Here is a 14,760-nt window from a genome sequence, read left to right as displayed (position 1 = left end):
ATACTTAATTCTTTAAAGAAAACAAATACTACGTCTCACCCGATGGTGTCGTTCTGTTCCCCTGGAGCCCTTCTCCTACCAGGTGATCCTCCCAGCTAATAACACCCTCAGGGTCAGGGAGACTTTAGGTATGCTCTTTGTGAGAACTCTGCAGGATTCATTACATTACAAGGAAATTAGAGGGCAGCTCCCCAAAATCAGGGATGCCCAAATGACTGTGTAGGCAAGGAATAGACTGAACTGCCTGTACAGCAAAGGGTTACCAGAGAGATATGACATTGGCAGTTGAATCCCCTGGGAGATCTGGCAGCAGAGACCAACAGTTGAGAGCCTTTACAATGCAGAGGTTCTGGCCACCTTCTTGAGATTTTGTCTTAAAAGTAAGATTTTGTAAGATGCAGTGTGAGGTAGGGGATACCGCCAGAGACATTGAGCTAAAAGGGGCAGTGTGTCAGTGCTGATAGATAAGAACAGAAAAAACATGCTCATGGTGCTCATTAAAAAGGTTTCAATTATACCAAGGACCGTAGTTGCATGTCTGTCTATCACGCCCTCAGCATGTTATGACTAGATGCAATGTTCATGGTATTTTGTATCTGGGTTCATTTTTAGTAATGTGTTCAAAATTCCTTTAAAGCCCAAAGTATTCGATTTTCTCTGCCCTTTTCTTGAATTTGATTCTCATGGTTGTAACCTCTGCATTCAGACAAGTGGATTGAAGTGTTACGCTCACCTGGTATCCACAGGAACGCCACCCAGCCCTGGTTGGATGATTTGCACTCTGGAACCCTCTCCCGGTGCCTTGGTAAGGCCTCTGGTTAAAGATGGGACTGCAGTATAGGAGAGCTGGATTCAATACCAGATTGTCTTTGTTTTCCCACCTCCCTTGGCCTCAACTCCTTCCTCCCCCTTGGGCCTTCTCCTTACCTTAATATTGTAAAAGGTGGATTCTCCGTCCTGCTCCTCGTGGCAGGGGCGCGTAGATGTGGGGGCAAGCAGCGACCAAGTTACTTCACTGGTGCAAGCCCCCCTGTGGGAATCCAGGCCTGCTGCGACTCAGTAGGTTTGCTGCTTTACAGTCTTTATATGCAGTTCTTATGTTCCTCTTAGTGCGAATAATAATGTCTTGCTTCTTTCCTTTTAGGTATGGAAAGGTATTTTGGTGTTGTCATGCAGTTTATAGATGAGCATGGGCCGGTAGGCGAAAGCGCGGTGTGCGCGATGCTGTCCGGTGAGTAATGCGCCATGTGCAGCGCTGTTTCGCCTTTTATATTGCTAACCTGTGTCTTTTCTCTGCTTGCAGGTTGCGATGTTCCTCGCCGAGTGCCGTAATGTTCCAGCAATGATACTGACCAGGGGATGACTACCCAGGTAAGAATTGTGTGGCTTTCTTCATTCAGCAGGAAATGTGAGTAAACGCTTACTAATGCTGTCTTTCTTTCTCCTCTTTTCAGGTTATGGTATTCCAGGATGCATGCGGTGCTGGATGATGGAGTTCGTACCTTCAGGTGAGTGGAACTGAAGTCAGCGATGGATTGAAGACAGGATACTGTTCCAGGTACGTTTCGTAGTGTTCTTTCTCTCTATGCAGGTCCTTGGTTTCAGGTAAACTGGCATCAAAGAACTGGACACGGTGAGTGTTACGCTGCCCACAGAAGAATAACGCAAAGCATGTTCTGCTGTTTGAGTGCGGTTTAAATAGTCTCAGGTAAAGTAGTCCAGGTAAAATAGTCCCAGGCCTGCCACACCCAAAAGACTAGACTGCATAGCTCAGTTCCTTGTAACTGAGCTATGTGTGTGCCTCCATGTTGGCTGACCCCCCCCCGTTAAATAGTCCCAAGTAAATAGTCCCATTCTAATGTTGGTCTTCATGACGGTTATGAGCCTGGCGCCCAAGGCGCCAGGATTGACTCCAAGAGAGTCTTGGATAAGGTTTTAAGGCCTTTGACCTGGCCCTAACTGGAGGGCTGACTTGCCAGTGAGGGCAAGGGTCATGACAGAAGTGTGTCGTTTCCTCTCGTTTCTTCACTTAATGATGTGCCTCGATAGAAAAATGGTATGCACTGCAATGAAAAGTGCGACACTGTTTCCATTCAAATATGTGATACTGCGTGATCTGCATAGTTTCATTACACAAGAAGGCAGTACCTACTCTCAACTTGGTACCTTGCCCCCTTTCCTTGAAGCGAGTTGTGGTGCACCTCTTTGCTGATATTCAGTTAGTTGTATTGTTTGAGTCATGCCGATGTTAAAGACCCAAAGTCATTGTGTTTCCACTTTTCACAACTATAACACAGTGTCGTCCATGTGTTGGAAATGGCCCGGTTCGATTAAGGAAGCATTCCTATGATTGAATCTGGAGAGCCAAAGATTGCAGATCACTGCGCTATTGAAAAGCGTTTTTTTTGCTGTGTTGCTCAATTGAAGACTCATTTTGAGTGCTTTCAACCATCGGCTTTCAGGCACATGTCACTCTGGCCATAATTCTGCTGTACTTTATACTCTCACTTGGTTATTTCTGGAAATTAGTACTGGGCGAGGGTCAATCGATTAATACAAACAATCTTATTGGCCCATTGCCGGGTCCTTACCCGGGAGACAAAGACTTACCTGATGAGGGCCCTCAGTTATTTTTCTTTCTCTTATCAGGCCACCATGGAAAGAGAGAAGGGACTGCGTATAGTCCTTTCTCCCCGATCCCTGGCAGCCATTTTATATTAGAAGCAGTCTCACTGCTGTTTCCCGACTCAAGAAAAATTGCTATTAGTATCGCGGTACGACGTCATCATGCCAAAGCCGTAATTGCAGCCGTTTTGGACCTTATTAAGTAGCGCTCTACGGGGCGCAGGTCCCTGATGATAGTTTGTCTATTTTCTTGACTATCTGCTGATAGGTAGACTGATTGGTAAGTACCTTGGTTCTTTAGCTATTAACCTCAACTACTCTGCTGTTGAACATTTCTTGAGAATCAACTGTAAGATTATTGATGAAATTTTTCTGAAACCTATTGTATTTACTTTTGTATAAATACATGCATGCTTTATTTCAATCGAGTAACAACTGGCGCACTCCAGTTTAATGGTGTGCAGTGGACAGTTCTTTCCTGACTTGAGATCCGTTTCCTTGTCTATCACCTTCCAGAGGAAGGCCAGAGTTGCACCTTGGAAGAGTCTGGTTGAGGTCTTCCGTGTAATAAATAATTTCAAATTGTGCCTTTTAAACGGAGCCTGCATATAGGCAGCATTTGCCAGCATAGAGCTAAAAGCTAATTTTATTACCAGGTTTTCTCAGTCCCCACTGTTTTTGGTTTTTGTGGCTGTACTCCTAGTTAGTTATTTTATAAATACAAGCAAACATGCGATTGTATTGCATATCAGCTGTGCCCATTTATGAGGGTACCTTTTATCTGTTTAGTGGCAGTGTTTGCTTTCATATTGCCTTCTCGCTCGTTGTGTGTGTATACCTGGCGTTTTGGTTTTCTTCCTTTTGCCTTAGTCTATAATGTTACTTGGAGTGACTTACTTTTAAATCCGGCCCACTACTCCACAACCGACAATGAGGATTTCTGTATTCATGTTCAGCTTCTTTTTTTTTAGACAAAAGACTTGCACTGCTGACAATAACACACTTTTCTGAAAGTAGCTACAAATCAGATCATCCTCCAGAATTGGGCATTGGTGTAAACATGGGATATGCCCAGCTATTACAAGGCCTTTTCATTTCACTCGGTCTTCCATACTGATGTCGTGACTGGAGGTACCTAAAGTAGAATCTCTTGGGAATGTGATGAATCACTTTTCTGAAGTTTTCTTTCTTTTTTATCAATCACCATTACAAACACTTTGCAAAACATTATGTCTAGCTCAGTCAGTATTAAAATACAAAGGTACTTATACATTAATGTATTGGCTGAGAAGCTGTGCATTCATTTCTCATTAGAATAATTGGTGCGCAGTGAGCATATACTTGCACGTGCAATGGGCCAAGATCATGGCTGACAAAACATTTTGGGTGTCTCCTCTGGTAACGCCGACTTCATGCCGAAAGGCCGATAATTACACTGTTGAGACGCGACAGCAAAGCAATATACAGGAATTCAGAAGTGACTACTCTATTTTAGCTACTAAACCAAATGGTTTTTGTGACCAACAAGAACACCCTAAGCCTCAGAAGAAGAGCTTAGGCTCAAAACACGTGTCAGGCTGACTCTGGAATGAATAAATAAATATGCACTTATGCATGAAACTTTATAGTGATTGGCGCAGTGTGATTGTATATGTTTTCCAATTAATTTCTCATTCAAATCATTGGTGCGTAGTGAGCATATACTTGCACGTGCAACGGGTCAAGAACATGGTTGAGAAAACATTTTGGGTGTCTTTGGGTTTCATTATTTCATGTTTGTGTTAAACATTTGTCATGCAAAGATAACATTCAGTCTTTGAATGTAAATATATATATATGCATTTGTAAAATGGAAACACTACTTATCTTGTGTTAAAAGGATCTAGTTCCGGGTTGAATGAACTCTTGATTTGTTGCCAGGTCCCAGATTACTATGTAGAAATGTTAGGAATATTTTTAAAATCATGATTCACATCAATACATATTTCCTTATTTATAAAACACAATCATGCATGCTACTTGTCTATGATGGCAATAGTTGCATCCTTAACACTATATCCAGGTTGCTATTTTCTTGGGCAGAGCAGCCCACATCTACCCGCTGTCATTCTTCTTGAACCTAGGCCGACGACACAAGATTGGATGGAACTTTCAACACATGCTGATGTTTTCAGGTAAAGAATGATTGGGTAAATTGGGGGAAAAGTATTGTCTCTAGTTTAAAAAAAAATGGGCATAAAAGAAATTGCTTGAAATTAAATGCGAGAGAAATGTTTAGTTTAAAATTAATTTGTTTGAAACCCAGTAAAGGGGTCAAAATTTGAAACTTGCAAACACTTTTAAAGTGTCTTGGGGGTCTTGTGGTATGTACAAATAACTGTATACAGAAGATAGAAATTAAGGTTTTTACTTATACAAGTACAGAGGCTGTGAGGGGTCAGAAATGTGAGGCGGACAACTTGGTAAAGATTTTCCACAGACAGCGATTTTATTAACTCATAAGAGTTTGACAAACGCCTCACTATTACTAACCGAAAGAGGATTTCCCTGCCTATCAAAATAAACTAAAGAAGAACACTCTGATAAAACGGAATATCCCCCTCACACTTATACATACATTTAACTCATCAAGGTAACATGGCAATTCAAATGTAACAGAAATAACAGTTATATTCAACATAAATCTAATAACTGTGTATTCTTGTAAACTGGGTAGGATCCTTTTCCCCGGGTTCAAAGCAGGATTTGAAATCAAAGGTTCAAATAAGAAAGTTCTGTGTTGTAGCTAAGGTTTGATCATAAAGTTCTTCCTACTCCAAAAGTCTTCCACTTGGACTTTAACAAAGGTACAACCAAATGAAAAGTCTGTATGTCTCCACATATAGATAAAAGTTCAACTTAGCTTCTTCTCCTTAAGGAAACAGAAATAATTTCACAATTCTTCTGTATCAACAAAAATGTTTTGTCAGGATGATTCCACCACAATTTAGTAAACTTTTTAGTGGTGTTGTCACATTTTCTTCTCCACAACCTCCAACCACAATGCAGTACTTCGATGATTTCTTTAGGCCACTAACCTGCCAGGACTACCACTACAAGGTCGCTTTTGTGGTATACTCGCCTGCCAGGACAAAAGCTCCCAACGCTACAGGTACTCTGTGGTGAGGTTTACTTCAGACCTTTAGGAAAAGTCTTTAACTTCAACAACATAGAAATTCATAACTTCTTCTGGGAAAACATGATACACATTGGTGCTGTTTGATCCACTGTTTTATTTGCAACATGCAATGCAGGTTATGCTCCTCTCTTCCTTTATACTTTCTACCAGGAGGGTTACTCTCCTTCCACTCATGTTTTCCCACTTCCACATCAAACAACTGCTGACAATGTTTCTTTATTACTTTCCCCTCTTTGGCTTATGTAATGCTTGTTATTGTTAGTCTGTTGAGGATTGCCCCTTCTTTGTCTTGGCAATCATGTTGGCTTTGATAGTAATGATTATAACCCTTCTTTTTTTGTCTTTTTACAAAGTTCTTATTATGCCAATGGGACTTCTTTTTTATATTAGTTCGGTATTCAAAAGTGTTATTGGTGACCAGCGGTCGATTACGGAACGTACCTGGATGAACCGAAAATGATAAACTCACTGGTGTATGCACACGCATCTGTTCAATCCGCTTCCACTGTTTGTTCTGCCTCTGCTGCCTCCTGCACGTCAAACTGCTTTGTTTTTCCTGCGGTCTGCGCCAATCGGGAAAGGAGCTTTTCTCGCTCCCAATGCACTCTGGTGCTCGCCAGCCACAGGGACACAGCATACAATTGAGAGAGCCTCTCTGTCTATGGGAAAAGCCTGCTACAACGTAGCTTCCCGCTGTGCAACCTCTCCATGAAAGGCCAATAAGCTCCGAGACCTTCTCCGGAACAACACCTGCTTCAAAGGTAGCAGCGGCTCAGTCGTCTGCATTTCCTTTCTTCTTCGATTGCAACTGCGACTGGCAACCTCTGAAACTACTCCATCTCCTTGATCTAATGGCCTGCACCTGAGGGGGTCCTAAATACTCAAATATCCCACTCAGGTGTGGGCCATTAGAAACACTAAACTGCATACTGCAGTTTAGTGCCTCTGAATCCCTCTTTCTCGTTCCAGTTCTTAGGGCCGTGTGGGACTTGAAGTTCCCAATACCCTGATTACCTGTTTCTTGAAAGGTTTCAATTCTACAATAGGCCAGTAAGACTGTAGGGTCTCTAGGAAAGTTAGTAAAGGGGTTTGCTCAGTTCCCCTGACCCGATTCCCCTCTCGTGTGGTCCTCCCCCAGAACGCCATCCCCAGGGTCGGTCAGGATCAGGAAGTGTCTGCCTTCCCCTGGCCACGTTAGAAGGGTCCTAGCCCAGGATTTTTGGGATAATTGCCTGGGATGTAGCACAAGGCCCAACACAAAACTCATGATCAGAAAATGGAAAACTCTTTAGCAATCACAAGGCAAAGTCTCTCACCCTAGAGTGACCAGTACTTCCATCACAGGGTGGAGTCAGCTCTAGTAGCCTAACTAGGTCCCGTACCCATGGCTGTTGTGACAAATCGAGGGAATTCATCCCTTCTCCCCAAAGGGGAGCCCTCTGTGTGAAGCTCGGGAGGTGAGCCTGCTATGCAACACCCTCCCTAGGGCTCAAGCCAAGTGGGACCTCACTGGGAGAGACTCCACCTTTGGGGACAAAGACTCTCATTCCCGTAAGGATCTCCAAGCTGCCCGCCATGTGATGTCTTATATGGAACTATCTAATACAGGGGTCTCCAACCTTTACGTTAGCTAGAGCTAATTTTAGTGGAGGCCAACAGTGGAGCGCTACTAGCGGGCGATATTGGGGTAGGGTTGTTTATAAACCTCTGAATTTTTAGCAATTTATTTTGGCCCGATTATTTCCCCTCTATAAATAGATGGAATAACATTGCCTTCACGATTACATTAAGAACTTCAAAAACCTTTGTTGCATTATTATTTATTAGTAGCTGTCTCATAAAAGACAGATATTTGGCAGGATCTTGGGACCCGGGCCTGGTGGCTTGGTGATCTAATCTGCTCTGTGCTCCTTTCCCCAGCAGTCATTCGCACGTTTGCAGATTATATTTGCTCAGCCTGTTTTTTTTCTTCTGATCTGAAAGGGACACCATGGGAATCAATGAGCCATGACTATCACTGGGGTGGGGGGTCATCACTGTTAAAAGCAGGCTTTCAGCAGGCTGGGCACACTATTGTTTTCCAAATGTGCATCGTACACTTTCATAGAAGAAGTAAAGTAATTGCCAAACTCAAAAATGATGCTTGCATTCACTAGTTTGCTTTGAAATGGGTTTCTTTTTTTATTGGACTAGCACACAAATATCCTGTCATTTCTGTGCCCCTTCCTTTGCGTTTTATCACAGATTACATTTATAAAGATGGTATCTGCTTGTCAGACTGCTTAATCACATTGAATTGCTTCTTTTGTGCTAACAGCAGTTATTAGGAAATTAAACTGTGGGTTCATGGGTGCCAACTGATTTTCACTACAGGGGTGGAAATGCCCCCACCTCCGCCATGAATATAAGCACGCGACCAGCCCAACCCATGCCCTGGCCAAACACATTTTATAGCAATTATAAAGAATTGCAAAAAAGTCATACTATTAACAACCAGTGTTTATTATGTAACATCTCAGCAATGGGCTCACAACCTGCTGAGCTACCGTGGTAGCCTTCTACTGTAGAGCTTGTCTGTGGATCCCTTAATGTCCTAAAACACTGCATTACAGTATTTTGGGTGCACCACTGCCATGGAAAAGATTAAAAGTTGAATTGTAGTACAGTGTGGATTTTAGAAAGAAGCAGCATGAAAGAAACTGCACCATTTTAAAATTATTTCAAACATTTGCCTTAATCAGAGCTCAACTGCTAGCTCTGCCCCCTCAAACTCCACCAACCACCTCCTCCAAACTCTGCCCCAGCCCTTATGGGAACACCTTTAAATGTTTTCCATCTCCACCACTGCCAGGCTGAAACAGCTTTGGTGTCACACGGACACTGTCTCAACCTGGCACACTTCGAAAATTAGCTGGGCTTTCTCGTGGCGCCTTGCCATTTCCAAAAGTCACTCAAATGACTGAAAATGATCCAAGGGCGAAACCGAGACATGGAGCGATCATACTTCGTCTCCGTTTCGTCCTGGCATCATTTTCAGTCATATGACTTACTTTTATAAACGGCATGGATCCAAAGAGAAAGCCCTACGCATTTCTCAGGTGTGTCAGGAAGAAATAGAGTCCGTGTCACACGGACGCTGTCTCAACCTGTCGCACTTTGGAAATTAGCAGGGCATTTTCGCCGGAGCCCTGCCGCTTCTAAAAGTAAACCACACCATACTGTAATGCTATGCCTACTCGGAAAATGAGGGATTTTAGGCGTTTCCCTCTCGACTTTTGGTCTCAGTGCAATGCAGCTAAATGCAGAGTCCTGCATTACTCTCCATTATCCTCTACACTACTTGAACTACGCTACCAACACACAATTATTTGCGTAATACCAACACACAATTATTTGCGTAGGTCGTGATAGGTAAATATTTTTAAAACACCAACTTTGCCAAATGCATCCTGGCCGTTGATCAATGAAAGGGACAACAGTTTTCGAAATATAAGCCCTCCCAAACAGACCCTGCTATTCAGGTCACCTTCCTTGGATTTGACCATCCTCTGGCCCACGCCACGTGGTCTGACCTGCCCCTAAAACGCAAATGTACTCATGTGACTAAAACCAATGTATCCCTCTTACATCAACTGAAAACAAAAAACTTTTCTCTACCTGACTTCTACCCTTCGAGTCCAGCCAGTTTTGTAGTGGTTCCTTGTTGTCTCAATTATGCCAACATAATCTACACTGATGCACCAAAAGCTTCACTCCAAAAAATGTCAGCCACTTTAAAATGCTGCCTCCTGATTTCTCCTGAGAACGCCTTGTCACTACATACTCAACTTTTCAGACGCCTCCTTCGTGGACCAGCTGCGATACATAATAATTCTAAGATGATGTGCACCGTCATCGAACAATCCATAACTTATGACCATTGTTCTTGTCCAATAAAATGACACCATATAACTCTCCAAAGTCACTTGAATCTGGTTCAGATCGTTTGGGCCATCATTTCCTACTTTAAGAGGGTCAGAGCTGAAGGCAGTTTCCACCTTGGAGCCTCATAATGCCACAGGACCAGGGGAATATCAGGTCTAATGTTGCCTTTTTGAAGGGCACTGAGGACCTGACTTTTCAACCCATATTACAGCCACCACAGCCACAACATTGTACTAACTATAGATGCAACCCTTATAAAGACAGATGCATAACATAACATTTCCTGTGCCAGCAGCTGAATAAGGCCTCTCATTCTGCTTTTGCCTATGGCAGCATTGGCATACTGTCTCGTATTCCACAATTTCCTGTGGCAGCTCTTTTGTACTGGTTCTGGGCTTTGGTGGCAGATGAAACACCGATAAAGTTGTAATCTTAAAATCAACTATTCTTTAAAGGCTTGTCCCCAAGCTTAATAGTTGAGCATGTCCAGATAACCACCAGCAAGGTGCTTTATAATGTGCAACATTCCTTCATATTGCGAAAAAACCAGGTACTTGAATTTAAAACCCAGAATTCTTCAATTGGAACAACTCCAACGTCCTCAACAATCCACATGGAACCTTTGGATGGCTTAATTAGTGTGGCTGCAAAACGTGCGTACAGTAGAGTGTTGAAGTTGGTATCAATCAATTACCAATATGAGAAAAGGCTTCTTTAGAGCCCACTGTGATTTACGATCTTGTTAAAAAAAAGAAAGATCCAATATGAGACGGCTTGTATCTGGAACACTTAAAGCTGCAATACTGCTATGAAAATGCAAAATTCTGATAATGTGAGATTTCTAGAGACCTATCAGTAGGTGGGATCACCTATTTGTTATTCAAGCTAATCTTTCTTGTACCTGGAGATTTCACAGAACTCTGGTGATTACCAGGATCTGGTGGATCTCAGATGCTGCAACCTCACACTAAAGAGGACATTGTTTGCGCATAAAAGTTGCTGGCTATAAAAAAAATATAAACATTGAGACGTGTGAAGTTCAACAGATCCCAAACATGTAACAGCGCCATGATTCCCGAGGGCTGCTTTGTGCGCTTTATACGTGTACAAAATAAATAAATAAAATAAACATAGGTCACCAGGGGTTTAGAGCATTCTCCAAAAATAGCAGGTTTTGGGGGCACACACCCATGAACCTTCTGGGTCTTGGAGTGAAGTCTTGACGTTTCCCATTATTTTCAGATACTCAATCACAGAGAGTCGGTAGCAGCTGTGTGAGGTTGTGCAATGCGGCTTGACTCTTGGTGTTTTCCTCTAACCCTTGGGAGCGTTGGTGGTGTTCGAAACCTGGTGCTCTGACGCTCTGTTATTCACTCTGAATACCTCAGTAGTCCCAGTCTCGAATACCGTGCCAGTCTCTGTTTCAGTCCAGGCATCAAGTGAAGCGAAGCGGATGTAGTGAGCTGCCTGAGGTGTCCAGCTGCCCAGCTTGTGAGTTTTGGCAGGGGGCCTTGCATTTTGCCCAGCCCAGCCAAGCGCAGTCTGTTATCGGTGCTCTGAGGTTTTCTGAGGTGTGGCGCGCTGTGACGTGCTGTGCACCTGGTGTTTTGGACAAGCTGTGAGATGTCGGTGGGCTGGCATTTTCACACCTTGTGGGGCATTTGGGAGCCCCTAAACAACCACGAAGACCTTTAATCAGTGCTGGTGTCTGCACCCTATGCTGCCCTCTTTGCACTTCCAGGTTTCAGTTCAACCCAGCATAGGGTACTCAGGTAGGCCCAGTGTCATCTAATTTTGGCACGTCTGGTGCATTGGAGACAGTGGATGCCCGAGCATATTGAGGTTGCTAAAGGAGTTAAAAGTTACTCCAAGTTACTCAAGTTATCGCAATCTAGCATCTTATAAAGGTTGTAAAGGTCTCCAATGGTGGCCAAACTTCACAATCGTAAGGCCCCAAAATGGCAGGTGCTTAAAGGTCGTCAAAGCCAAAAAGGACACTAGGCCGTGTAAGCCATTAAGACAGTCAAAGCAATCTCCCATCGAATGGCGTTCCCTAATTCGACACTCTACGGTAGTAGCTCTGACAATTTCGGTAAACCTTGCAGAGGAAGCAGGGAGAATCCTGATGGCAAAGTCTATCAATGGGTCCCTTGTGGTCTTTTTTGTTCCAGAGGACAGCAGCAGCATGGAGCTCTGTCTGCTGAGAATATGGCCAATATGGACGTTCTAGAAGAACCGCTGATTAGGCTTCAGCAGTGTGAACAAGGTGCTCAGTGGGGGCAGAGTGCTGCAGGGGTAGACCCAGGCACCTGGCGGACAACTGCAATTGTTTACACGTTCACTCCTGGCCTGGGTTCTACTGCAAACAACTCTCGGGAATCACTTGACCACAGGGAGTTGACAATGGACTGATGACCACAACTAGCAGAAGTGTCAATGTTGACTGTTCGTCCAGAGCGTCTTTGAAAGCGCTTGAACACCCCATTTAACGCTATCATGCAAAGAATTGCTTTCCGGGACGGACTGAGCAGGTCACAATTGGACCTATAGAGACTAGTGCTCTCTTGTGGACTGTAACTTTACACAGGACTCTTGCCATCTAGTCCCGATGGGGTGTTTGCCAGGCCGCGATGACAACCACAGAATGCGGGAGTGTTGTCATTTCAGCAAGCTCCTGTGCATTTCTGCAGTGATTAGGGCCTCTGGTAGTCCGCAACCTGAGCTCCCGGAACCTCAACTGCCAGAACAACAGACAGCCATTCAGTAGACAGTATTTTGCTCCTCATATTCTGGAGCTGCCGAACCCATATCAGGCTCAAATACAGCCCAACCATCTCTTCTTGTTCGCCATTTTAACAGTCTGACCGCAGCTTTTCTGGAACTGAAGGTGGAATTTAGGTCTCTTAAAGACTAGTATGACAAAGATGCAGGGAGACTGGACTTCTGTCTGGAGGTGATAAGTGTGCTAGCAAAGTCAATGGTTGTTCGAGCCGCGGTGTCCAAAGCTTCTGTGGTCCTGGAGGCCATCTCTGGCCATCCCAATCATTCTGACCTGGGTGCTATTTGCAATCGAAGCAAGAAGCTCTTGGGACTTGGTTCTGGCCCAGTGCACTTGGATAGGGAGGCTCTGAATTGTAGGCCTGGTATTGGTGGGGCAATGGCCTCAGCAATCCCAAGACCCCTTAGACCTCTTAGAGGAACAAAATCAATCTCAAGGCAGTCCGATGACCTTGTGACAAACTCTATAGGCCTCCCGTACATTTGCAATCCTGATGGAGTGACTGTACAATCTGTTACCGAGACTCGGGCCGCTCAGATGGAATGCTGCAGGGATGTGGAGGCTCTAATCATCACAACGTTGAGGTTCTCCCGGCCTCTGAGGCTGCTCCAGTACCATGCTGGGTCATAGAAGCACAGAGCACAATCCGCTGAGAGGCTGGCGAGACCAAAATTTGATCTGTTTTTTCAAGGGTTTGACACATGGCAATAGAAATTCCTATAAAAGATTACTACTGCAGGGTATGATAGAAGTGTTGAGGGGGACTGATATTTCTTTTAAATGGTTCCCGGTTGCCCGCATTCTATTGGACTGCATGTTTTGTAAGGAGTGCAAAATTCGTTTCTCTTTCACCAATTTCAACTTTCACGCCTGCATTTGGAATTGTCATGAAGTCCTGGCCTCTAAGTGGATTGATGTTTCTGAAGACATTAGGGCAGAGTTGTGTCACATTCATGATTCCTTATATCACTGGCAGCATAGGTGGGAGCTGCAGGTGGTGCTTATTGTTTTGGGCCCACAATTGTGGATCATCAAAAGTGTATTAACGATCCTGAGCCTCTTGTTGATCATACTTGTCTTTTCATTGACCTGACAGGACCGAACTGGAGGTGAGGGTGAGGCAGCCCCCTCCAGTATCCTTCCAAATTTCACAGCAGGCACTGGATAGGGTCTATGCCTCTGACACCTGAGCTTCACGGACAAAGCAACTGCAGGGTGTTTAGGGCCCTTGTTGCAAGGGAGCCTGCAAACTGCCCAGCAATGGCCTGTGTTCAACATGGCCCTCTGTTCTGCTGATGAAATGTTTGCGTCATCTCTCTGACTTAAGCCTATGGAAACCTTCGTATTTATGTCTTGGAATGTGGCTGGTATCAATTCTAAACTAGGATATTTGAAATCTTTGTTGCTGCGTAAAAAAAAAAAGATATTTTTTTAGTGCAGGAATCCTGGGCTATGCAGGACATAGTTGTAGAGGGATTCACGACCCACCCTCTACCGGCCCTGAAGGGCCTGAGAGGGCGACGTCATGATGGGTTATGTAGACTGGTCAAGCTCCCTCTTGTGAGCAAAGTTTTCCATTTTGAGTCTTCTCGCCACTTCTGTCAAGGGTTGAGAATATGTAGGATGGGAGGCCAAGACATGGTGGTGTTTAATTTTTACAATAGCCCCCATGCTCAATTTGATTTTAAAAAAGTGTCTTTCAATTTTAACATTAGCGATGGAGTGTTTAGTGAGCTGGCTGGCCACAAATGAGGTATTTCTGGTTTTGGGAAGGGATTTTAATGCTAGTTGAGCAGCGAAGAATGTGTCACTTTGTTTGATCTGTCAGAAGACGATCTGGCTGGCGTGCTGCCTCCTGGAATTAAAGATGCTTGAATTTGTAGCGAGGGGGCTAGTCTCTGGGGGCTTCTTTACGGGTGGGGATTGCGATCAGTCAATGGTCGTTTCATAGAGGACATCCCAGGTAATTTAACTTTTTCTCCACATTGGGACGTTCGAACATTGATTACTTTTGTATCCCAGTTAAGTTCTGGAGCCGTATCGGTGGGTTTAGAGTACTTGACGATTAAGATAGAGATCATTTTCCTATTTGGGCGAAATTAGACTTCAGTGAGGGCCACCCCCTGCGGGCTCAGTTTGTTCTCAGGAGCGCCCTCTTCTGCTCTGCACCGTAGGGTGAAATGGCAATCAGTGGATCCTCAGCACCTGCAGAGTGTTATCGTTAGAAATAATTGGTAGATTTTTGAAAGATTTC

At 44.1% G+C, this 14,760-nt stretch overlaps 1 protein-coding gene across 1 annotated transcript in view; it reads left to right on the top strand.

Annotated features, from left to right (window-relative positions):
- SLC9A7 (solute carrier family 9 member A7) overlaps positions 1 to 14,760 on the top strand; it is an 889,600-nt gene that overhangs the window by 530,825 nt on the left and 344,015 nt on the right. The window contains exon 11 of the mRNA XM_069636615.1: positions 4,688 to 4,799. Coding sequence (XP_069492716.1) covers positions 4,688 to 4,799 — 112 coding nt within the window. The remainder of the gene's footprint in view (positions 1 to 4,687; positions 4,800 to 14,760) is intronic.

Source organism: Ambystoma mexicanum, chromosome 7p, assembly GCF_040938575.1.
Source record: "Ambystoma mexicanum isolate Mex_15411 chromosome 7p, UKY_AmexF1_1, whole genome shotgun sequence".
Classification (NCBI taxonomy): Eukaryota; Metazoa; Chordata; class Amphibia; order Caudata; family Ambystomatidae; genus Ambystoma; species Ambystoma mexicanum.
Note: the sequence above shows the minus strand (reverse complement) of the source record. Positions and strands in the feature narration are given on the sequence as shown.